Source organism: Drosophila tropicalis, unplaced genomic scaffold (genome assembly GCF_018151085.1).
Source record: "Drosophila tropicalis isolate 14030-0801.00 unplaced genomic scaffold, ASM1815108v1 contig_878, whole genome shotgun sequence".
Lineage (NCBI taxonomy): Eukaryota > Metazoa > Arthropoda > Insecta > Diptera > Drosophilidae > Drosophila > Drosophila tropicalis.
The window spans coordinates 6,653,020-6,677,358 of NW_027173374.1; the positions used below are offsets into that span (position 1 = coordinate 6,653,020).

The 24,339-nt window shown below is 37.9% G+C and overlaps 5 protein-coding genes across 9 annotated transcripts in view; 2 read left to right on the plus strand and 3 right to left on the minus strand.

Moving 5' to 3' along the window:
• Fur1 (Furin 1) overlaps window positions 1-13,734 on the minus strand; it is a 134,490-nt gene extending 120,756 nt beyond the window's left edge. Inside the window, 1 exon segment of the mRNA XM_068301578.1 lies at window positions 13,034-13,734. The gene's annotated coding sequence lies outside the window, so the exon portion shown is untranslated.
• Window positions 13,735-14,042: 308 nt separating this feature from the next.
• Window positions 14,043-16,670, plus strand: Vps33B (vacuolar protein sorting 33B). Its single transcript, XM_068301585.1, has 3 exons — window positions 14,043-14,564; window positions 14,628-14,728; window positions 14,786-16,670. Exons 1-3 carry the CDS (start codon window positions 14,514-14,516, stop codon window positions 16,596-16,598), a joined length of 1,965 nt encoding a protein of 654 aa, XP_068157686.1. The 5' UTR covers window positions 14,043-14,513; the 3' UTR covers window positions 16,599-16,670.
• LOC137585699 (uncharacterized) lies at window positions 16,612-18,579 on the minus strand. Its single transcript, XM_068301586.1, has one exon. The coding sequence runs from the start codon at window positions 17,803-17,805 to the stop codon at window positions 16,672-16,674; it is 1,134 nt and encodes a 377-aa protein (XP_068157687.1). The 5' UTR covers window positions 17,806-18,579; the 3' UTR covers window positions 16,612-16,671.
• On the plus strand, window positions 17,946-18,627 carry MED28 (mediator complex subunit 28). Of its 2 annotated transcripts, XM_068301589.1 has the most exons (2): window positions 17,967-18,096; window positions 18,175-18,627. In XM_068301589.1, the coding sequence occupies exons 1-2, from the start codon at window positions 17,997-17,999 to the stop codon at window positions 18,531-18,533; spliced, it is 459 nt and encodes a 152-aa protein (XP_068157690.1). In that variant the 5' UTR covers window positions 17,967-17,996; the 3' UTR covers window positions 18,534-18,627. The 2 variants fall into 2 exon arrangements, with proteins under 2 accessions (XP_068157689.1, XP_068157690.1); XM_068301588.1 differs by having other exon boundaries at window positions 17,946-18,627.
• A 224-nt stretch (window positions 18,628-18,851) lies between these two features.
• On the minus strand, window positions 18,852-24,291 carry XNP (ATRX chromatin remodeler XNP). Of its 4 annotated transcripts, none has more exons than XM_068301583.1 (3): window positions 24,109-24,291; window positions 20,601-23,661; window positions 18,852-20,536 (listed from the first exon to the last, which is right to left on the minus strand). In XM_068301583.1, exons 2-3 carry the CDS (start codon window positions 23,590-23,592, stop codon window positions 19,419-19,421), a joined length of 4,110 nt encoding a protein of 1,369 aa, XP_068157684.1. In that variant the 5' UTR covers window positions 23,593-23,661; window positions 24,109-24,291; the 3' UTR covers window positions 18,852-19,418. The 4 variants fall into 4 exon arrangements, with proteins under 4 accessions (XP_068157684.1, XP_068157685.1, XP_068157682.1 ...); XM_068301584.1 differs by having other exon boundaries at window positions 20,601-23,644; window positions 24,103-24,291; XM_068301581.1 differs by having other exon boundaries at window positions 20,601-23,644; window positions 24,109-24,290.
• Window positions 24,292-24,339: the final 48 nt, after the last annotated feature.

Below are 24,339 nucleotides of genomic sequence, written 5' to 3' on the forward strand. Positions count from 1 at the left end.
AGAAGATGCCGACGACCATGATGACGATGTGCCCCAAGGAACTTGGACTTCATTCTCCTTCGCTCTGTTGCAGTTGCATATTTTGGCCAGCACGTTTTGCTTGTTGCCGCCGACGCCAACAACAACAATAACAACAGCAAATATGCCAAAAAGCCAAAAAGGAGTTGTAGTAGCAATTCCTCTGTCCCTCCTCTTTCTGGCCCCTGCCCTGGTTTTTACAACTTGGCCAAGACCATAAACGAGTTGCGCCAAGTCTCGGAAAATAACAAACATTTCCAAACGGAGCAGCTCCAACAAAAACAACAAAACCGAAGAAAAAAGCACTGCAAAAACTTGATTTACAGGGGAAAGCGGGAAAGGGAAGAAAAAGGCAAGCAAAAGACGAGTCTATATGTAGCGAGAGTTAACTAAAGAATGCAGAATTTTAAATGCCCTTAAACAAAATACACAAATTAATAAGATATATAAACTATTAAGTTACTTAACTGAAACAACAGTATGATGGAATGCCAAAATGCAAGTGAAAAAGTATGCATTAAAATCTACAAAGCAAATACCAAACTAAAGTTACTGAAATTAAAGGAAAACAAGGAAGGAAAAAGGAGCAGAAATTTATTAGACTTTCAGTCAGTAGGATAATATATGGGTATACTTGAGTCCATGCCTAATATTTGGGATAGTTTTCTAGCTTTTTTCATCAGTCAATAAACGTCGAATGTTACCAATTTTATCATCAGTGACATAATCCCTACTTCTCTTTCAATTTATATCTTCTGGACTTCCTCTACGGGAGAAAAAAAAGTGTGTGCGGCTTGTGTGTGTGTGTAGGAATGTATGTGTGTGTCTTGATGGTAGCACAAACAATCGACAATCGACACAACTTCAAGTCGGGCGCCGCTTTGGCAAACAGGTTTCTTTCCCCAGTGCGCCTTAATCCGCAGCGCATTCTTTTGGCCAGAGAGTTCGTGATTAACTGTTGAGAGGTAGGAACAATAGCAGCACCCAACAGATTGACAGAGAAGCAGGGAGTGGAATGAAGCAGAGTCGAATGGAATCGGTCGGCGGAAAGGGACTCGCACACAGATCAACAGAGATTCGATGGCATGTAACTCAATCGCTGGCGCTGATCATTAGGCTTTTATGTTGCGGGTTTAGTTCACTTCTGAGCTGGTTGCTCGGTCGGTTGAGTATTTCTTGACTGTTTAAAAGTCGATTTCAAGTTCAGACAATGCTTATGCTTGTCTCTCTGTCTGTCTGTCTGTCTCGGAATGGTCGGCTGCCTGTCTGCTGATTGATGCGACTCATCAAAAGACAAAGAGAGCGAAAAGAGAGTGAGAAAGAGATAGGCAAACCAATTTTTGCCAAGAAACAAAAACTAATGACTGCAATTTTTGGGGCGTTCTTCCACTGATGGCTAAGATTGATTTTTGTTTTTCAGTTAGCCTTTTTAGCCTGGCGCCGTAGACGTAGTAGTTCGATACAAAATATATACATATACAAACAGCGGAAGAGGAATGGTGTGTGTGTGTGTGTGGGTTAAAAGAGTTTGGTCAGAGGATGGATGGCTGGTTGGGTGATTCTGATTTGATTATTTGCTTGGCAGCTTTGCCACAAAAATCAATTTATGTTGCGTTTTTTGAATTTTGTACGTGACTTATACTAAGTTCGAGATGGCACAAGATAAAACAGTGGAATAGGCGAGGAGTCGGCCAAGAGTGGGAGGTTTTTTTTGGCCAATGTTAGTTGTATTAAGTAATCCGGGGTCACAGAAGAAGCAATTTTTTCGAGCGTCTAAATTAGAGAGATAGGAAAAATCCAAAAATTGGTTATTAAAAAGAAAAACAAAGAAAAATTCATTTAAGTAAAGTTCATGACCAAAATAATCAATGAATTTGATTATTTTCCTGCTCTTTACCCCTAAGTATCTCGTTCTCCCTCTATCTCTCCCACCACAGACAGGAAGTTCAGCAAACCAAATTATGTTTATTTATTCCAAACCAAAAAAAATAATAATAATAAATGTTGAACCGTGTGCGATTAAAATCAGTTTTGAGGTTTATTTTACAAAAGCACGTGGACCAGAAAGAAAAACAGAGAGAGCCGTAGGAAAAATAGACAGAGACAGTACGCCCGATGTATGTATGTACACTTTGAGAAATTTTGATATCCTTTTAATTAGTTTCCCAAAATTTATTATTGTCATTTCTTCACTAGACTTGAGCTTGCAGTTTTTCCCTAAACCAAATAGGGATTCTATTGTTAAGAAAACCATATAAAATCAAATAATTAATGCCAATTATTCTCTCAGTGCATTCATGTACACATAATACCATATGTCGGTTTCTACATACAGACATAAATCACTGACGCGCAACATACACACACACACACACATTCAGATGGAAAACGAAACATTTTGGTATAGAAATTAAGTTGGGTGTGAGGGGTCAACAGAGCGGGTCAGTCAGTCAGTCAATCTCACAAAGAATTTGGTAACTTTAAACCGCCAAAAAAAAAGGCAGAAAAAAATCCAAACACACACAAAGCGGTTTCAACAACATATCACACCACAACAATCATCAAAAAACAAAAAACGATGGCCAATCTTTTTAGTAGAGAACCTAAAATGCTTCTGTTGGCTTTTATTTATAATTATGTGTAATTATGTTGATGCATACAAATTAATGACACTTCAATTAGCTGGCGAGCAACAACTCAAATTCAAACTCAAACAACTAACCAACCAACCAGCATTATCTCGCAAAACGCAATTTTGTAAAGCACGACCAACAACAACAACAACAATAATCACAAGAAACTTCATTTAATTGGTGCAACAAAGAGATAAGAATGAGAATTTCCCCAAACCCTTAAAACCTCTCCAAAACCTCTCCCCCAAACCTCTCTTTTTTTAGTTTATGAAAAAGACTTGGAGATTAAATAAACTCTAAAAGGGATTCGGACCACCTTGACCATCCATCGGGATTAATGAAAATAATGTTTTATGGTCAAACTTTAAAACTTTTCATGCCATTTATTAATGATTGTGAATCAGTTTGTCCTACTATTTACAAAAGGGATTTAGTCAACTGTTCTTGCATTAAGTCAGCTTTTTAAATGAAAAGGTAATTGCAGTGAGTCTTTAGTAGTCACACAAAAAGTACATTGCAAACAATTTGCCCAAATGAATGTACATCACTAGCAAGTGTATGTATCATGTAAGAGAGGAAGGTCCAATAAAGTGACATAAGGGCTTGTCAACTACAACTACAACAAAAAGGCTGCACCCAGACAGGCTTCCGCGTTGGCGTTAGAGTTGCTTGTAGTTTAAAATAAACTATGGTAATGCAGAAAAATAAAGTGCACAAAAAGTTTAAACATTCTTTACACATACATATACGCCAATAAATAGGAAATCAATATTGATTGCCCTTGTTCCATGCGCAAATTATTTAAGAAGGCATAGAAAAATAGCACTTGAAGTTGTATAAAATATTCTGCATGCTGCTTAACCCTGAACTGAAACTGAAACTTTGCCAACTAAATAGCTCAATGAAAACCACTGGTAAAACTTGAACTCAATCGACACATCGATATTATTGAGCTTAAGCACTTGTCGAAACCTTGAATAGCCCGACAACAACTGGGAAACCAGATAGAGCCGCATTAATCTTTGGCAATATGTCGAAAATATGATAGCGGGGGGCTTCTATCTGCAAAGAAGTAACAATGTGTGTGTGTGTGTGTGAGACAGCCAAAAAGAAAGAGGAAGACAAAGAAGAACTATAAATTCTTCTACCTTGCAAACGCCAAAACATAAAAAATATACAACAACAAGAAAAAAGCAAAAGTAAGAAACAGAAAAAGCACTCAACAAAAATTTTCATTATTGTTTTTCTTTTCTTCATTTCTGTTTTTTGTTTTATGTACTTATGTATGTACATGTGTATGTAGGAGCACACCCTGTGCTCATATAACTAAACAGGGTATGCTTTGCCAAGTAAAAGTAAAGAAATTTCTCATTAAGTCATACAATTAGTAGCTTTTGAAGTGGTTTATCTAATGACTTTTATCTAAAACCATTTCATTCATTAGATATTTCATCTTTGCGGAGTTTTTTATGCCAAGGGTATCTCCAAAATCGGTTAACCCTGAAATTGTTTGGTGTTTTAGGTCCCCCCACCTCCTAGTTCGATGGCTTTAGTTTTCTGATTGCTGGAATAGTTCTTGTTGCTTTTGTTGGTTGACTGCTCTTGGCCTAAAGTTGATTGCATGACATTGTTCTTAGTTCAGGCACCTTCTCTCTAGTTTCTGTTTTTCTCATTTTTTGTTTACTTATACACATTTATTCTCGTAGTTGTAGTTTTTCCAGTAACATTTACAATCAGTTTCGTTTTTTGTTTTTATGTTTTGTTGTTTTTATTCACCCTCGTCGTTTGGCATTTTGCAATATTATTGAAAAACCACTTCTCAGTTGTTGAACTTTGATTTCTATTTATTTATTGTTGTTGGTTTTTGTACTGAAGTACATACATCGGCATTTCATTTGCTTTTTGTCCGAGTGTGAGTGTATGAGTGTATGTGGTGTGTGTGTGTTTTTTTTATGTTGCCCAATTGATGAATCGTAAGCTTCAAAGTAAAGTAATAAACCTGAAATGATGCATTTCCATTTTAAAGTACCTCAAAAATTGTAAAATTTTACTTTTCTATGAGTGAGATGAAGTGCGAGTTGATGAACAAGACAAATAGTTGTGCCCCACTGCGTGTGTGAGTGTGTGTGTGCCAGTGTGTTAAAAATAGTTGCAATATGCTAAATGGGAACAGGCATAATGAAATATTCAAGTCATTTATAAATTAAAGTCAAGATAATTGTATTTGTTGCATGTGTTAGTGAGTATGTTTGGGATTGTGTTTGTGTGTGTGTGTGTGTGTGTGTAGTCCTTCTAGTCATTTATATTTTAAACTATTTTACAGCTGTTTTCAGTGAAATTATTTCTCATTTACTTGGAGGCCCAAAAAGAAACATTTGGCCAACTTTCTTAAAAGTTTTGCTTAAATTTAAAATTACTTTTCGATGCCTAATTGCAGCTTTTGTTGGCAAAAGGGATTGGGAAACCCGTACTTCTCATACTTTTTTTAGATTTGAGATTCTATTTTCTTTCTTTAGCCCTAATATTATTGCTCTCATTTAGCTAAGGTCTTTCTTTAATATGCCCTTTGACATCATTAACTTACGCTTCAATGTTTTTTTTTGCTTTTGTCGATTAGTATTTACATTTTTATTATGCGATTAACATTAATTTATTACATTTTTAACATTCTATGCGTTGTCATTTGAAAATTCCTAATTAACCAAAAGCGAAAACCATTTTGCATTCTCATCATGCTTCATGGACGACATCAGAGTTAACTCATTGCCATCGTTTCACTAGAAATGTAATGACTCACACATATTTTGCTCCAAAAATACTGAGAAAACGGAGAAATCTCCTCTGGATTGTCTCTCTTTATTTACAAAACAAACTAAGAGAGGAGCAAAGAAAAAGAGAATAATATTATTATTACATATGGCATGGGATGTGACGTATGACTGACTGAATGACTGGCACTGGCACTGGGACTGGGACTGACTGACTAGGGGACTGGACTGCCTGAGACTCTCCCAGCCTGGGGCGTAGTAAATGTTTTGGCACGTGTCCAATAATAAGAAAAGACAAGCGCAAATAAACGTGTAAATATATAAATAAGCAATTGTTACCATGCGTCAAATAGAAGATTCACCTAATGCATTCTTAGCAATTCCAGCGATCGCTTATCAATTCAATTTCAAGACCCCTCGAATGCTATCAAGTTTGTGATGTTCAAATTTAAAACATCCCGAGTTATAGACCATTATGTGGAAACCCTTACTTGAAAATAATCAATAATATGTTACATCCGGTAATCATTCTCCCCTGTAGCACCCTTGGGCTACTCTGAGTAGTTAAAGTTCAACTTCAAACGAAAACAGAAACACAACAGCAAGAAAAAAGACGAAAGGAAAGCTCATCAGAGCTCCACACATCAATTGGAGCGTAAGAAGCGCAAAATCTGCAATATCCGGTAATTTGGATTAACAGTTCGCCCCCCACCACTTCATCTCTGCACAAATCAAACACCAAGCGAGGCGCAACTTTCCTTGCAACAACGCAGGGGCAGAAAGAAGATGAGACAAAAGAAATTCGCTGAGTCAAAGTGCAATGGGCAAAGAGTATTCCCTCAAAGACTGTTAGATATGTGGGCACTTTCTAACAGCTAACTTAACTAGTTGGTGCTAGTTGGTTCCGTTTTTCTTTCGTTTTCCTTCTCTTTTTTTTTTGTGTTAACCAAACAATGAAAAGAGGCATCTCAATACGGCGGTATTTGCCATTCATGTCACGTTCTCAGGTTAAGGAAAGGAAGACGATGCCGTCGACGCCGCCGCCGCCGCCAACGCCGTCACCGCTGTCTTTAAAATTGCTCGAAAAAAAAGGTGAGAAATCGGAGGGCACAAAGTTTAGATTGCTACGAAATGGGAGAAAGAAACAACCAGAGAAACGTAATTTCACGACCTCAACTCTGACAGAGAGATGTGAACAAAATCCCTCCCTTTAAACCGAACTTGAGTTTCTTTTGTGAATGTCGTCGCGTGCGTGTTTTGGCTTACTGAGAGACCGAGAAGTGAACTGATGGACGGGGGAAAAGGAAACAAAAGCCTTAGACACAGGTTAAAAACGATACGAAAGACCAAGCTAAATCATCAACCATTTCCAAACTGGTTAAATTAAATGGCACAGACTGTTTTGCATAAACAAAATTTACCATTAAATTAGCTTACAGTTTTAATTTGATTGAGAATTCATAAGCAAAGGCTAGGTTAGGGGAAATAGTTTCCAATCAAGTTTTTTTTTAGACGATGATCAAAACCTTTATAAAATTAGAGTTGAGTCTTATACTCTAAGAATTACAAGTCCCTGTTGGGCTCAAATTAGAGAACTAAATCTTACTCTGATAGGAAATTCAAAGAATCAACAGCGTTCTGGCCCTTACTTCTTCACCCTTTCTTGCCTTCCCTTCAACACATTCATTAATTTAGACCACATTTTTAGCCCTTTCTATGCGTAGAATTTATGAAAAATAAAAACCTGCTGACTTTTTGATGGCAAACTATCTATCATAGATGTCCTGCTTAAAAGCATTTCTTGGAAATTGCACAAAAGCCAACAATGACAAAAAGTTTGACATTTGGCCAAGAATAAAAAAAAATAACTGTTTGATTTATGTATTTATGGAGAAATATGCAAACAATTTCGTTGAAGCATAAAATCAAAAAACTATTTGTATGTTTGCCAATCGGCAGCAACCCCAACAACAAGGGCAGGGAAAATTTTCACTTTCAGCACCTTGCCTTGCAATGTCATCAAATCGAAAATGTTTGCAACAAAATGTTGCACACACATAGACAAAATTTTGTGAAAGCTTCTTCTGTGCATTTTAACACATGATTTCATATGCAAATATGAACAATGGATTGAGTCTGAAATATGCGTAACATGGAAAGGGCTAGGGATCCTGCGGGCGGTAGTGGGTGGTAGGAGCTAGGGGGGTTTGGTTGTTCGGAAAATGTTGGAGAATACAACGAAAATTTATGTGAAATCACCAAAATTTATGGCATTTGCTTTGATGGGTGAACAAGTCCTGTTCAGTTACTTGTTTTATTTTCTTCTTACATATATTTTTCGTCTTGTTTTTCTAACTGCCAAAAAGTTGATAATATTGTTGTATTATTTTTCTTGCCAAAGTTTCAAACTCTATATATGTACAATATATAAAAGGGTGCTTCAGGTATTTGAACAACCAAAATAATATCTTAGACTAACTAAAGACAAATTGGAAATTAAAATTGTCGTCAATTTACTTTATAATATTTTTTAAAAACACTTACATTAAAGGCAAAAGTTCTTTCTTGGAGCCTTTTTATAGGCAAGGATCTAGGATACATGAACCACCTTAATATATATATATTTATGTTTGTCTATGTGTTTAGTTGATGTACTTTTGGGCACGTGACAATAAATTGTTCTTACAGTTTTTGAGGAAACTTTAGTTGCTAGTTTTTGGCTCCGCCAGAGAGACGTTTTGTACAAGAAAGTGTGTCATAAATGTCATAGTTAATATTTGCTTCTTTTGCTTTCCTACTTTACTTTACTTTGTAGCTTACTTTCTATATATGTATATTCTTTTTTTTTGGCAACTGGCTTAAAATGCCAAGACATATGAGTGCAGAGGTGGGAAGGGGGAAAAACTATTTTATATAAATAAAAGCATTTCGCTGCGCTCTGTCAACCTTGACCCGGAAAAAAAATAAATAACAACGACGGAAAAGTAGAGGAAAAAATGGCAGAGGCAAGCACATTTATGGTTTATGAAACTCAGTCACATTCTGTGTGTGCTTCAGTTGTTGCAAGTGTTGCAGGTCGTTTGCTGCACCAATCCATAGCCAATAAACCCCAAACACAAAAGATTGCCACAGAAATAGAGAAAGAGTTGGGCAGGAAGAGATAGACAGAGAGAAAAAGGCCCAAAGACTAACTCTTCATCGTTGTATTTTCAATTAGAAACAGAGCAGAACTGAAAAACCAGAAAAAGTATCAAAGAAATATCTCAGATACTGCAAACGAACATGGAAAATTGTATCCGCAACTTGTTAACTTATCAAAGTGATTGTGTGTGTGTGTGCATGTTTTTGTGGCAAGTTTTGTTGAGGGTTTACCATGTCAAAAGTAATTAATCATATATGTGTGTGCAGCTTTATAGGGCCAACAGGGAAATGTTGCTTTGATATGAAAATTCGATTAACCCAAATGAAGAGAGGGCAAAAAATAAGCCCATTCGTATTTGGGTAGGTAAAATGGCGTATACGTAATAATTGAAATGGACATAAAGAGTGCAGAATGTACATACATATGTATGTATTATAAATATGATAAAATTTTTAAGTAATTTGTTTGGTAAACTTACGGAAAATACAAAAAAAATTCTATAAATGATAAAGTTCCCTGAATTTTATATCTATAAACCCTAAATTGATATATATTTGACCTAAAGTTTGGTCATGGCAAACTTTAATTACACTGCACAAAATGTTTTCGACTTATAATTGATATTTTTAGTAGAATAGTTTAACTGAAACATATAAACAAAAGAAATGTTCTTTATTCTTAAATGTTACACAGATTTTTAATTCTGAACTGTCCAGTAGTCATATTTGTGAGAATTGAGAAAAATAGAATTATATCAATCGATTCGAAGTTAACTTCAAAAACCAATTCAATTTTTCTTTCACATTTGACAGTTTTAATTTAAACAATTTAATATTAAACAAACCACTTTCAATAGTTTACAACGAAAAGTTTCAAACCATTATTCCATCAATATAGATTCAGATGAAATCAGTTCGATATTGGGAACTAACAAAAAATGTGTTTAAATTGTGAACATTTTTTGTATACTTTTAGTTTGGCGTAAAGAAATTCAGCAAATATTTACAAAACTTTTATACAAAAATACATTTGCTAATTGAATTTGATGGGTGTAGAGAGAAAGAGAGAGAGAGAGAGGCAGAGGCAGAGGGAGAGACAGAGGCAGAGATGATGCCCAAAAATAAAAGTTTATAAAATAACACAGACCTCAAACAAACGAGAATTTCACACGCCTACAATCAAAGTGGCATATCGGGCAGAATGAAAGAAAACGAAAGAGAAAGAAAAAGGTTGCCGAAACATTTTCACAAAAAAAATTGCACGTTATGTATATTTATTCTTTTTTTCTACAATTTTTTTTTTGTTTATTTATTTAAATGTCAATAAATTAGCATGGAACGTATTAGATGGAAGAACTTATTGAGAAAACAAGCTGCTTAGCTCATGATGTTGATGAGGATGATGATGATGTCAGTTGGGGGTCTGCAATTGCTCCTGCTCAACCTCAACCTCATCCTCACCCTCACCCTCACCGCATCCTTCTCTTCCATCATCATTCGTTTCCCCATCATCTACTTATCCGCATTCATCACTTTACTTCCATGCAGCGTTGCGATATTAATTGATATCATTTATGGGTATGAGTTTAAACAGAGTTGAAGGTTATCCGAAATGCAATTTGAATTCAGAATTCTATATATGTATGTATTTGCACATGTCGTTCTTCTTGCAAATCAGTCTGAAGGGTAAACAATTTTGTTTTTATCAATTCTTTACTTGGCAAATAAAAGATAGTTCCAGATTGTACTATAGATATATGGTCGTACTTTGTTATCTAGATTTCATTTACTTTTTACGTGCCTGTTTTTTATTTGTATAGCTTTATGAAGGCAAACAAAAATAAAAAGTTGTTTTTTTTTTTTTTGACATACAATTTGCAACCCACAAAAGATTGTTTATTATTATATAATTATTGTAATGAGAGTCAATTGAATTCTTTAGGCGCGTGAACCAATTAATAAATAAACAAAGCCTAATTAAAATAAACAATAGCTATAAGTGTAAGGATTTTAAAGAATTTATTTATAAGGCAAAGAAAAACATTTAAAGTAAATTTAAACTAAAAGTCAATTTATCTATTTAAAAATCGAAATGAAGTATTTAAAGATAAGTGAAACCTAAATTCGATTTCAAATGGTTAAGCTAGGTCTTTTAAATGATTAAGCCACATCTTGACCAAAATTTATATTAACATCAGAGGATATCCTCTATCTTTAACTGTTTACTTTGCTTTCAAGACAAAATCTTTCAAGAATCGCAATATATAAATTGATTTACAAATCAATAAACCAATAGCAAATTAATCAATTCTTCGAACCTTTCCTTTCTACTGCCTACTTAGAATAAACAAACTTCTTTTATTGGAATTTGTCATTCCAAACCTTTCTAAAATTTTGACATAAATTAGAAGGCTTTGCCATCATTTATTTTTTTTTTATATTTATTTAATTCTTTCAAATTAAACTGCCTTGACAACAAAAAGCCAAACCAACACATAAGAATCTTTAAAACAACAAATTAAATAGAAGAAGCAAAAAAAAATAATAAATTTTAGTGAAATACGCAGAAACCAAAGAGCAACGAATTAAAGTGACATAAAAAATAAGTATTCGAGTTTGAAATACCGTGTTTTAATATTACAATAAATAATTAATTATATTATAATTTAGTAAAATTTATTATACTCATTTAACTAAATGGTAGAAGGTACATACATATCTCTTCAATATATAAAATATTTAATATTTAATATGTAAAATGCGAGCTGCTTAGTTAAAGAGATGAAATTAAACAATTATAAACTTAAAAAATTAAGTTTTTTTAATAAGTAAACAGTTGCAAAATGTGCAATTTATGCAAACTTGTGAAAGAAAGTTCTAATATGGATTTAGAACTCAATTATTTACATAGGTTCGATAAGGTTATCTAGAAGAGTTCTAGAAATATGTGTTATTGATGTTTTAAAAGTAACACAAGATGTGTATGTACATATGTATGTATTTTCAATTGATTTGTGTCGCCTTTGAGCTAATTTCTCCGACGGAAAGAAAAAAGGAACCTCTTTTGGCTAATTGAACCGGAAATCTCTGAATTATTTTAGCCATATATCTATGTATGTATATATTAATATACCTTTTGCAAGTATACATATGTACATACGTGGTATTAAAATATTGTTTTAGGTAGAAACAAAAAGTAGAATCTGGTTTCTATGTGAGAAATCTTAAGATGAAGACGAAGAAGATGGAAGGTCGCTTAAATAAGAACCACAAGACCAACAACAACAACAACGATGAGATAAAACAAATAAAGCATAATTAAGTAAAGAGAAGGAATCTAATCACAGAAGCGCAAAGAAAAGAAATCTAAGGTAAACTATACATACATACATACATATAGAAGAACCAACTACCTGTGCAGCAGCAACAACAACAATATTGTGAGCAGAAACCGGTATAACAAACAAACGCAAACAGATGGAGCGAGATAGATAGAAAAAGAGAAACAAAGAGAGCGGATAAGCAATATATGTATATAAGTATAAAATAACACTATACAACAGTATTCAAGTCATTGACTCTTTTAGATAATGGCAAATCGAATTTACTCGAATCGTCTAATAGAAATGGGATATTTTAGGTTCAAGGATTTTATCTTTTATTTTTTAAGAGTTTTTTTGGGTTAGTCTGGCAGAAAAAATAATCTTATTGACCGTTCACAACATCCTAATAATATTTCATTAAGTTACACACAATTTTTTAACTAACATAAGTTTTTCAAGTTTTTTGTCCATCTAAAAACCCTTTAGAAGTAATTGAAAAATCACTCTTAATCAAAATTGACAATAAAAATACAATAGTTTATGGAATTTTAGAACCAGGAACCTTTAAATAAACAACCAAATATTTAAAATATTAATTATATTAAATATTAACAAATTATCATTCATTAGCAGTTTTTTTTTTTATTATGACTTTCATATTTTGTGGGTTAAAAAAGGAGTCATGGAAGATTCTTTACCCATAAAATATTTAAAATTTAAGAGACATGAGTTGAAATATTTAATAACAATAAGAATAAGAATAACAAACGTTGTGCCTAATTGGGGCTCGAAAAATCGTCTGTTGTACAGTGTAATAAGTGACAAAACAAAAAATGCAACAAGAAACAGAAGAAGAGAAAGAGGCAGCAAAACATAAAACAAAAAATGCAAAAGAAAACGTGCATTGCCGTTGCATGCAACAAGCTGCAGCTACAGCAATAACAACAACAGTAACAACAGCAACATTGAGCTCTCACTCAAGTCATTTTATATGTAGTTGTGTACGTGTGTGTGTATGTGTGTGTATGTAGCTAAAAATTTTTATTTATTTCGGGGGCGACCGCAATACGCAAAATTTTTGTTGCTAATTTTAACATCTACATACATATGAACATATAACACTGATTCACTCGCACTTATTGAAACTTACCTGGGGGTTAACTTTTAACTGCAAATTGCATTTGCCATTTGTTTATGCTGGAATTCTGAATGATTTTTGTTTGACTTTTTTTAAATTGGTTTCGTTATTTTGCAAAACGGGCAATGCAACAACAACATTAAAATCACAAACACATGCTTGCCTGCTTATCTACACACACACACACGCACAGACAGAAGGTGGAAGACAACTCAAAAACACACGCACACACATGGAGAATACACTGGCGGTGAAAACAAATCACACTCTTGTCGTCGACGGCAGAAAAATCATCTTTCTTTTTCGATTTCTTAATTTTCTATTTATTTGATTTCCACATAAAACAATTTTATTTTGGTTTTCGTCAACTTTTTCTTCAGATTTTAGATTTTTATTTGGTTTTTGTTGCTGTGCACTACCTTTCCGGGCGTTTGTTTTTGTTTTGTGTTGGCCTGTTTCTATCATTCGCCTTGCTTTTTAGCGCCGTTTATCTTTTCATTTGTCGATTTCGATATTATTATTGTTGCTCCACTGATGCCAAAACCATTATTACTAAACTTATTTCGCGTTACCCTTAAATAAACACAATCAATTTTACAAAATTACGAACGAGAGACGCGCTTACAAATTTCCCGCACACAAACGAAAATCCGCAACACATCCGCTCACATCAAAAATAAAAACAGCACTAAAAAAAAAAAAAAAAAACGTCGAAAAAACAACAACAACGAACCGCCCGAAGCCACATCAAAACACCCGAAGACACTTCGCCGCAGTTTAATTCAATTCGCTCGGCAACAACAACCACATGGCTGAATTCGCCCGAGCCGTTTAAAAAAATGAGTATTCGCTTTAAACCACATGCAACAATTGATGCCAACGGCGAACAATTGATGCCAACTCCGAGCTAAAACCACTATTTTGAACTTGGAACCTGTATTTCCTACCCGATTTCTCACTATCACAGTATGGCAATAATATTTTCGGACATCTGTTATTTTGGACTTTGTAGTCAAAACAAAGTTATTTTAACATCATTTTTTTCAACCAACTAAACTGCAAATTTCTTAAATACATATATTTATTAAATTGAAACAGAAAATATAGAAAACATTTACAAATTGTTTCATAGCAGCTTACTTGTACCATGAAGTAAAATATTGGACAAAGGCGAAGATATTATTGACCAACTGTGTATTCATTTTTTTCTCTTTTTGTTAAACTTTTTGTTAATTTTTTCTATTTATTGTTAATTTTTCATCAGTCTTCTTTTGATTTTAAATGATAGGCGAGAGTCACCCACGATGGACAAATAATATTGTATTCTTATAACTCGACAATGCAATGTGCATATATCAAAAAGCGACAATATTTTTAAACCCTCAAACTCAAGAGTCTTAAACAATTTCATTAAGAAAAATCACAGCTTGTGCTTTTTGACGAACGCACCTAATACATATCGATAGTTTCGTAGTGAACTTTTGCCAACTTGATGGAATTGGACAAGAAATTACAAGGATTTCAATTGGTCGCCCAGGAGAAAGTAAATGGACTATATTTTAATACTAATTCTATTTTAATACGAAATGTGCACTTTTATTTGTAGTTGCAGGCGATATTATGCTCAATACCCGGCCGGAAAGACCTGATACTCGAGCCTCCGCTAATAAAATCCCTGGAACATGTTTGTTCCGCCTCCTGGCTAAAGTAAGTACAACTGATTCGGCTAACATTATAATGAATCCCTCTCTATTTCTTGGGCAGGCTAAAGGGGATCCAGAGGATCTACAAACATGATGCCAAACAGATATTACCCCGTCAAGGAGATCACGTTCACATCTATATGATTCGCAGTCAGTTGGGCACATTTCAAACGTTAATGAAGCAGATGCAAACTCTAACGGAGGCAGATCAGCAGACACCCGATCTGGCCATGAAGATGTATCACATCATTTGTGTGCCCAGCTGTTTTACCTACTTTCAAACGCTGCTTGAACAAAATGGCCTTTGGGGTCTCGTTCAATTGCATCACTATAATTGGGATTTCATCTATCTGGATGAGGGAGTGCTCAGTCTGGGATTGCCGAATCTCTACGAGTGTTTGTACCTGCATGGAAATTCCTCATCTCTGCCAGCCGTAGCCCAAAGTCTGCGGCTATTGCAAATGTTCTGTGGCCAACCATCTATGATTTTGAGTTACGGCTCACACTCGGAACGGTTATTGGAAATGCTGAAATTATTGGGAACTGCTAGCCGGCATCCGTCCTCAATGGATTATGGAGCATGGTTAATATTGGACAGAGATAAAGATTATCCATCAAGTTTGCTGACTCCGGCCATCTATGCTGGTCTCTTGCTCGAGGTGTTCCACCAGCGGGCAGGAGAGATTACGATTGATAAATCGCATAATAAAATCAGCACTCAACGAATTTCCCTGCTGCAGGGACAGAGACGTGATGAAAAGGAAGAGCGCAAGGGTGCTGCTACATCTCAAGGCAGTTCCATTAAACTCAATTCCGACAGTGATGAAATATATGGCGATAATCGTTATAAGCATTTCGCACAGGTTAGCAGCCTAATCCGAGGACAAGTGAAGGCATTGGGCCTGGAACTGCAGAAACTAAACGACATGCAGCTGGATGAAATGCATGATTATGTAGCCCGTAAATTGCCAAAGTTGACGGAGCTGAAAGCCAAAGTTTTAAGGCATTTAAATGCCAGTGAGGTGGTCATTCAAATGTTGGGAAATTTCCGTAGATTGCAGACCCTCGAAGAGGATATACTGAATAATGTGTCACGAAAACGTTTGCTAACCGAAATCGATGAGTTGCTAACCACCGATGGACAACGTTATAATACTCTCCGATTATTGTGCCTTTTGTATCTATGTGCTGGCATTAGTCCCGAGGAGCTACAGACATTTGGGCGCAACTATTGCAATATGTTTGGTCATCGGGAATTGCCAGTGTTTCAGCGCTTGGCCAGAGCGGGTCTCTTGCCGCAATTGCTCGCCGAAAAGAAGGCGGCATCGACGAAACTTTTGTCACAATTGCCATTGCCTAAATTCCAACAAACCGAATTCCAGGCGAATGCCAATCGTTTGCGTCTTTTGACATCTTTTGCTGATAATCCAACAGAGGGTAGTCCAAGCGGTGGAGCATCAGCCCGCTCTTCTAATGCGACGTCCTCTGCGGCACAGCAATCGTGTCCCAGCTTCGTCTTTAATGGCACATACATCCCTTTGGTGGCCCAATTGTGTTCGATTTTATTAAAAACCCAAAATGCTGATGAGGTAGCCACCAAGTTATCCATGATTGAGGGGTTTCAGTTACATCTTCACAATGACACCTCATTTACGCCCAAAACATATGCAGCACATCTCAAGACAAGTGCCACGGATCAGGATCAATTCCCGTTAACACAGAGAAAGATTTTTGTATTCATTGTAGGCGGAGCCAATTACGCGGAGATTGCAGCCTGTGATTTGGTTGCCAAACTGACGGGAGCTACCATAACTGTGGGCACGGATAATCTAATGGCGGGCAGCGATCTAATTGCAGCCGCCTTTAAGCATTAAGTCACCTACTCACTTTGTGTAAATGAAAGAAGAATCTTTATTCCGATTAAAAATATATAATTTGTTTAGCTAGTTACCTTTTGCCTCCTCCGCCCTGAGTCATGCCTGGTACACGATAGAGAAACTCTCCATCATCATCGTAGTAGGCATCGTCAACACGATAGGTGGCTCCTGGTCTCTGTAATTTCTTTGGTATAGCGATGCGATCCTTCACTCTTGTCATTTCGTAACGTCTCTGATCCGCCTGGCTAATGACAATTTCGCTGCTTTCGAACTTCTGCGTGAAACTGGGCAAAATGCCAGTGCCTTGAGGGTTAGCAAGAGGTGGATTCTCTTGTGGACTTGCATTGGAGGGAACCAATTGCAGTTTCTTGAGATCTTGTAGGCGCATTTTGCGTTTATTTTCTACTTTACCCAGCAAATATGTTTCCTCTTCATCAGGAGAAGAGTTTGCTGACGGTGGACTGGATCGAGATTTTCCTGCCTCCAACTGCTGTGAAGTTCGCTTCATCTCCGAACCACTACCTAAGAGTTGACGAAATTCCCGCACCTGAGGATCGGGCATTTGCATGCGCGTTGGCCAATCATCTAACTGGAATTGCTTTAAATCTTTGGGACGTCGTTCGGCAAACTTTTGCAAATGCTCGAATAGGGTGGGAGGTATATTCATATCGGTATGTTCTCCAGATCTCAACTGTTGCCAATTCCTTATAACACTCTCGTCGTGGGTTCGAATCCTTTGCAAACTTCTTGGTCGCCATTTGGCACGCAATACCTTTTCCACTACATCTGGGGTGGCGGGAAAACTTTCCGCCAAACGCTCAATGGTCCATTCATCTGGGTCACGTTCGTGGAGAAGACGCATTTGCTCTTTTTCCGCATGCAACAGAAGATTGGGTAATTTGGCATCACGAAAATATTTATGCTTTATCATAAACTGGCGCACACGATCGCGTTGTTGTTGCAATTGCAACTCATGCTGGCGCTGAGTGTTATGGACATTCATAAAATCCGATTCCAGTTCGGCGAAATCCTCTCGAGCTTTATTGGCGAGCGTTCCTTGCTTTTGTTGTTGGTGCTGCTGCTGCTCTTGCAACTGTTCCAGTTGATAGGCCAAGCCAGGATTAGCTCGTCTTGGGGCACGTCGTCCATTAAGACATCCGGATGTGTGCAATTGACGTAGAAGCCACACTCGCATCCCGGACATGCTGCACAGATGTTTAAAATTAAATAACAAGTGTGCGTAGTGTTGGCATTTTACCCTATTCACTTAGCTTTAAATTTGGCGTGTTTTCGGACTATGGCAACTCGGTGTTCGGTTGTTGTCCTCAAACGGTCACACTGTTTCATTGTTTCTTTCCATTTTGTTGTTGTACTTCTCCATAAATTAATTAAATCATGTCCAGCAACGAAGCCGGCAGTGGAAACCTAATGGATGACTTTGAGGAGGCATTTCAAACCTGCCTTCTGGCGCTCACCAAACAGGAACCGAATTCAGGTACCAATAAAGAGGAAATCGATCTAGAAGTACAGAAGTCCACAAATCGATTCATCGATGTTGCCCGACGAATGGAAGCATTTTTCTTGCAGAAACGCTTCCTGGTGTCCACTCTCAAACCGCATATGCTTATCAAGGACGAGAATCAGGATTTACACCACGAGATCCAGCGCAAAGATGCTCTGCTCCAGAAGCACTACAATCGCCTGGAAGAATGGAAAGCCTGCCTGTCCGACATCCAGCAGGGTGGCCATAGTCGTCCCTCGCCGTCGATTATGCAGATACCTGGTGGACCCATTATGCCACAGGGTGGACCACGGCCCGGCATGATGGGGCCGGGCATGCCACCAGGTGGTATGTCACCAAGCCAGCAACAATTGCTGCAAGCCCAGCAGATGCAGCAACTCCGAATGATGGGCAAACTGCCGCCCAAATGATAGCACCATTTCACGACTCTTCCCGTATTCCCCCTCTTAGCATGTAAATTCCTGTAATTATAGTTAAAATAAACAATATCTATATATAGCAAAATTGAAATTAATTAATTGATGGGTTAGTGGGTTAAAAGTAATCCCAATGCTTCTTTCTTTTTTTGATTTTCCAAATTCTGTATTCTGTGTGCCATTTATTGTTTGTTACTTTTGCTGTTGCTGCGTGTTTAATTAATCAATTGATGTTTCTGTGAATTTTGGGAAATAAATTCACACATTAATATATATATAGCTATTCGATCTATATATATATATATATATATATTTCTAATTCATAGGTCTAAAGACAATTTTTTATGTAGGACAGTTTTCAACTTAATTAAGAATGATAATATATATAGAAACTATATAAACTTATGCTTGGCTATAATCATATCATAATTTATAACAAGGCTAAGAACCAGATATATCGTGTTAAATATTTGTATTAGTAAGTTAGATTAACCAATTTGACTGACATGCGATAGATGAATTCCAATAGTTTTCATTGAAATTCTAATATTTGGAGAACGAAATCAAGTATATATATATTATATATTAGTTATTCTGTAGAGTTGTTAAAAACTTATTATCCGATTAATCAGTTTAAATTAAATACAAATACAATGTGTGTTTAGGGAAATTGTCAATCAAATTGGATAACAATCTGGATAGTTCTTCCTTGCTTTTAGACATAAACAAAAAGAATGAAACAATATTTTCACTTTTGTGGATTGGGATCGCGAATTAACTAACCGATACAAATACAAATATATATATAAGTATATAAGAATTTCTTATCCTTCGATGATAAATGTGGATGATGTAGGAAAAGGAGGAGTTTCTGGTCGTCTAGTCAATCTCGTATACCTTATCCGCCTCGAAACCAGGTGCAGTAGCAACGGCGCCGGCGACATTGGCATTGGGCTGAATAACTGCGCCTCCTCCAACTGCTCCCGGCTGTAGGCCACTTCCGCTGCCTTGATTATAGCCAGCAGCCGAGGGATTCTGATTGGCATAGAGCAAGGGATTCATATACATGCCGCTCGGATGCACAATATTCGAGTGGAGATTCAATAAATCCTTGTACATGGTGGGATCCCCATTGTTCATCTCATTATACAATTGCTGCAGATAGCTGGGCACCAGCTGAATGACCTGATTTTGCGTCAATTCCGGATGATCTTTGGATATCTTCATGTTAAGCAGCTGCAGCAATATATCCGAACGGAAGCCAAAGATTTTATTGGATGTCACACTGCCAGAGGCATTACCAAATTGGCCCACCACTTGATTGCCAAAGGCATTGCGGTCATAGCTCATATACTGCGATGCTTGAACCGTGCGCGTTTTCTCCGCTTCGTATTCGGCCCAGGCCGATTTTCGTTCCTCCTCGGTTAGATTCTCATGCTCTTCCTGCTCCAGCAGCGAGTCATGCTCATGGTACTTGAATATCAGTGACTCATGCTCCGTTAGGATTTCGGCAAATAGTCTATCCTTAGGCAAAATTGGCATCTCACGTTCGGCACTTGGCTTCAATTCGTACGTATACAGTTCCATGAGATCCGTTTGATTGTAGTGTCGGGATATCTGCTGCTCATCAATGACACGCTTGGCCGTAGCCAGCTTAGCCACTTGCCGCTCATAGACCTTTTGCTCCATAGTTCCCATAGCAATTAAACGGTATATGTAACATGGTTTTACCTGCCCGAAACGATACACACGGAAAATACTTTGCGTATCGTGTGAGGGATTCCACGATACATCGAAAATAACCACACGATTCGCTGCAACCAAATTGATGCCCAAGCCGCCGGCACGTGTCGAGATGAGAAAGAGGCGAGCCTTTAAATTGGTCGCATTGTTGAATTTCTTGCACATGGCTTCGCGCTGTTCCACGCTGCAGGAGCCATCGAGTCGGAAATAATCCTCGCCGGGTGTCCAGCAGCCCTTGAAATTGCCAACATCGCCTGCAATCAAAAGAAAGACACATGAAGAACTCCGTCACAGATAGAAACAGATCATCCAGCTTACCCTCAAAGTCATAGCCCTTGGTATTGCTATCCACCAGCGAGAGGAAATGTTCGATGACATCGAGCGATTGCAGAGACTGTGAGAAGACCAATAACTTATCACCAATGGCCTCGCACTGTTGCAGCAGACGCAAGAGGATCAATAGCTTGGGGGAATGATTCACATTATTCAATTCGCGCTCCTCCACGAAGGGTTTCCACCATTCGGATGGATCATCTTTTTGCACTGGCGTCGAACCAATGCCCGTGTACTCCACATCCGAATCAGAGTCCACCAGACCCGAGCGCACACCGTTGCGCGTCTTGCGTTTCTTCACTTTGCCACCACCGCTAACTCCCGGCATCCCGCCGGGCATGCTGGCATCAGATTTAAATGATTCATCGCTGTCCGATGAATTGGAGGCCACAGCCTCCTCCTCCGACTCATCACAAATGAAACCCTCCAAGTCGGAATCATCGTTGCTAAGCAAACGTTTGGCAATGACATTGTCGCTGTTTACTCGCAGATTCATTGGATGCGTCCAGATCCGCCGCAGATCTTGAAAATCCTGAAATAGCCGTGCCCCTTTGCCACATATATCCGAGCTACTTTGATCCCGATGCGTCGTCATATAGTAGCCATAGAGTTGCTGCTGCAACTCTGACAATGTGGTATAGATGACATATTCATGCTTGGGTGGTAGATATGGAGCCAACACGGAATAATCCCTACGCTGAATGCAACCCTCGAGCAGGGTATGAAGTATATGGGAACGATGCTTCATCAGCCGCAAATCCCGCTCCGTCGAGTCTGTATATTGGCCATTGCTGATCGGATTAACGAAACGATTCATATACTCCTTGTAGGTGCCCAAAAGATTGGGCTTAACAAACTGAATCATGCAATAGTATTCCTTGAGATTATTTTGCAACGGTGTGCCCGTGAGAACAATACGCCGTTTGGTCCTCATCCTGGTGACTGCCTTACTGATCGATGTCTTCTCATTCTTCAGCAGATGACCCTCATCGCAAACCACCAAATCGGGACCAGGTTCTACCAGGGCCTGTTGCAGTTGTTCGCGCTGCTTTTTGCGCACTCCCTTGGCCTTTTCGTTGGCCAGAATGCGATACATATCGTAACCGAGAATGCAGACGCCTCCCTCTTCGTACCATTCATTAAGTTTGAAGATTCTCGTGGGTTTATCCTTATAGCGACTAATGTCATAGACCTCGATATCCTTGCGATTCGCGAAATTCATCCAATGCACGAATTCTCGTGCCCAATTGTTTACCGTACTCAGTGGAGTGATTACCAACACCCGCTCGATGCCGGTTCGTCGAGTATTAATTAGCAGAGTGTGCGTTAGGGTGACCACCTGCAGGGTCTTACCCAGACCCATACAATGGGCCAATATACAACCCGAGCCGGGTTTCTCTTCCGTATCCTTTAGAGTCTCGAAGCATGCATCCCACATGAATTTTACACCAGCCACCTGATGTGGCTTCAGTTTTTTTAGCAGACCCTTATCCACCTGCAACAGAGCCCGTTTCGAATCCTCATCAAAGTCAAGTATGAGCTCTGTGATTTCCACATTCTCGGATTTCTCAAATATACGATTATAGAGCTTTTGTCGCTCTTCGATACGTTTGCGACGATCATCCTCCTCTTTGGCCGCCTCCTTGGTGCTAACATCCAGATCTTTTGTCTTGATGATCTTTCGTATGTGTTTGCGTTTGTTCTTGTTCTTGTCATCGTCGCCATCGTCGGCACTGTCGCCACTGGAATTCCTTTTAATGCGTCGTCGCTTCTTCTTGGAACTGTTGTTGCTCGATTTCTGTTTTTTCTCTGCATCGGGTTCGAAATCGGAGGATCCAGCATTGGAATCATTATCTCCATTGGTCTTGCGTTTCGAATTAAAACTACGACGTTTACGCTGTGGCATCACCTCACTGTCACTTGAATCATTTTTCTGCTCCTCATCCTCATCTTCATCCTGATCCTCACCGTTTTTGTCCTTCTCATTATCGTCATCATCAGTTTCTACCAAATGTTCTTCTTCTTCTTGTGGTGTATCATACTCAGATTCGTCATCTTGGCTTTTGGGTCGTCGCTGTCGTTTGGCTGCCGATGTAGAGGCGGCCTCTTCCTCAACATCCGAACTCATTTTTTGTCGTTTATTATTTTTTGTGATTGGAGCAGGAGGCGGATCGGACTGAGGCAACTTTACGCGTTGTACACGTACGGCACAACGCTTAAGTTTAGGATACGTTGGATTATTTGCTCTGGAGGATGCCGGCTCCTCTTCTTTCCTTATAGCCAAAGAGCTTTCAGTATCTGAAGAATCTTCTTGAGAGGATGATTCCTCCTCTCTATATATTTTTGGATTATTTTTATTTCGCAAAGAGCGGGTGTTCTGTTTTTCTAATGATTCCTTAGCGGCAAGAGATTGCCTAGCAGATTTTCGCTTCTGTTTAGAGTTGGTAGAGGCGGAGGCGGCGGCAGAGGTCGAGGTACTAGAGGACGACGACGACGATGATGATGATGCTGAGCTGGATACCTCGAGTATTTTCTTGCCCTTGTGGCTATTTGATTTCGACTGCTGATCCTGGCTAGAAACGTCGTCGTCGCTATCACTTAGTTCTATGATCGAAGTATTCTTATTTCGGTTGGATTGTGGCGAAACATCAGCAACAGACTTCTTTTGATTTTTCTGTGGATCCGCCAACAAGTTCTCTAACGGCACAATTCGTATATTAAATGTGGGCTCTTCCTTGATTGTGGGCGTGGTGGTTATTATGCCATTAGTTGAACGGTTTTCCTTATGGCGCTCATTGCCTGCGTCTGATTTGATAGGGGACTTTGCATTGCAATCATTATCATTGGTTAGAATTTCGTTTTTGATATTCTTTTTGCTGATGCCTGATTCCGATACCGAATCGGAGGAGGAATCTTGAGTGTTGTTGTATGAAGTTGCAGCAATTGTCTCACGAGAGTCCGACTTATCCTCTCCCATAGGTGACCGAGTGTGTGTCTGGACTGGTGCTGGTGGTAGATGGTGAGAAGATCTGAAAGAAATTGTTGACTTCATTATGATGATGAGCAGCAACAACAACAACAACAACAACAAATAAAAAAGACCGAGAAAAAAAGAAAAAAAAAACTATGCTACGCTTCTTTTGCCGCGCTATGCTTGTTCTTATTCAGCTTCTTGCTTTTTTTTGTCGTTCTCTTTTTCTCTTCAGTTCGGTTTTCATTCTTTGCCCTTTTTTTTGCTTCCACATATTCGTTTTCTTTTTTTTTAGCGTCGGCTACAACACTTACAGCAACAATAACAATTATATTATAGTTTAAACACTATTCACACAATAGATTCGTTGCTGTCTGTGTATTTTGAAATTTGTTTCACATTCAACAAATTGTCACAATTGATGTTCTTTTCAAAACTATAATTTTCTAAATAATGGAAATTAATGCGACTTGATTTGCGCAAACAAAAAAAGAAAAAACGAAATGAACTCCTCACACTCACTTGCTAAGCCGGGAAGAGTAGCTTCTCTATCATTTGAACAGAGTTTACGTTAATAGAATGCAGTTAGTCGACGCCTGCATTTTTCCCCTTTCTCGCTATTTGTTAATAATTTATTTTGCACAAAAAAAAGCGAAAAAACGCCGCAAATGATTTTTATGTATATATTATGTAGAGATGGGCGATATTTCGTTAACTGCGATTGACACACCACTAGCACTTGGTGTAAAAGTA